Source organism: Heterodontus francisci, chromosome 24 (assembly GCF_036365525.1).
Source record: "Heterodontus francisci isolate sHetFra1 chromosome 24, sHetFra1.hap1, whole genome shotgun sequence".
Taxonomy (NCBI): domain Eukaryota; kingdom Metazoa; phylum Chordata; class Chondrichthyes; order Heterodontiformes; family Heterodontidae; genus Heterodontus; species Heterodontus francisci.
In genome coordinates this window covers 80,404,168-80,405,086 of record NC_090394.1, presented here as the reverse complement: position 1 = coordinate 80,405,086, position 919 = coordinate 80,404,168, and the positions used below count along the sequence as shown (strand labels likewise).

Genomic DNA, 919 nt, shown 5'->3' with positions numbered 1-919 from the left:
TTGATACTGTCACTATGTCAAAACCCATTCCAGAATTAAACTGCACCACAGAATGGTTGGGAATGGTTCCTTAAATGAAGAGGCAGATGTAAACAAATCTACCAAACAATGATAATTGACCAATTATTAACCAATATTAGGTTGACTAAAAGGAACAAAGCTTGATGAGATGCTGAAGGCTCATTAAAATGCACAAATTAGTTGTCCAATAGTTTAATAGATAAAGGCATTGCCACAATGGTCTCAACCAATGTATATCTAACCCTGTTTATTTTAATCTTTAAAGAGCCTTTGTGTTTGGCAGGAAGGATTGATTTGCTAAGCCACCGAATCCATAGAAAGTGTGACCCTGGCATTTCAGAGCAGACAGCACATCCATGGCGGTAACTGTCTGGTGCTTGGCATGTTCAGTGTAGGAGACCACACCTCGAATCACATTCTCCAGGAAAACTTTCAGCACCCAGCGGGTCTCCTCACAGACCAAATCCGAGATGTCCTTAACTCTGCCACTGCAAACCAGGCAGCACATTACTTGTTTGGGGATGTTCTTGATGTTATCACAAAGCACTTTGAGATGCCACTTTGTTCTGCCTTTGCCCAGTCCTTTGCCTCCTTTCCCTCTTCCAGACATGATGCTTCTACACTCAGATTCTTGCTGAACCCTATGCTGGACCTGCCCGAGGAATGTTTGATGGGGACAGTGCAGAGGGAGCTTTACTCTGTATCTAACCCCTTTTTGTTTTTTTATAAAGTGGCCTTTATACCCCAGGCCTCTTTTACATCTTTGTCGAGGGGGCCTTTATTCCCCAGGCCCCCTTTATATACATTTTAAAATAACTTTATTAAAAACAGATAAATAAACCAAAAACTCAAATGAAAATGCCATTCTTGGCATTGATGATGCACTCCAGCCCCTGCG

General features: G+C 42.0%; 1 protein-coding gene across 1 annotated transcript; it reads right to left on the bottom strand.

Moving 5' to 3' along the window:
* Positions 1-280: 280 nt before the first annotated feature.
* LOC137383631 (histone H4-like) lies at positions 281-631 on the bottom strand. Its single transcript, XM_068056786.1, has one exon. The coding sequence runs from the start codon at positions 629-631 to the stop codon at positions 281-283; it is 351 nt and encodes a 116-aa protein (XP_067912887.1).
* Between the last annotated feature and the right edge of the window lie 288 nt (positions 632-919).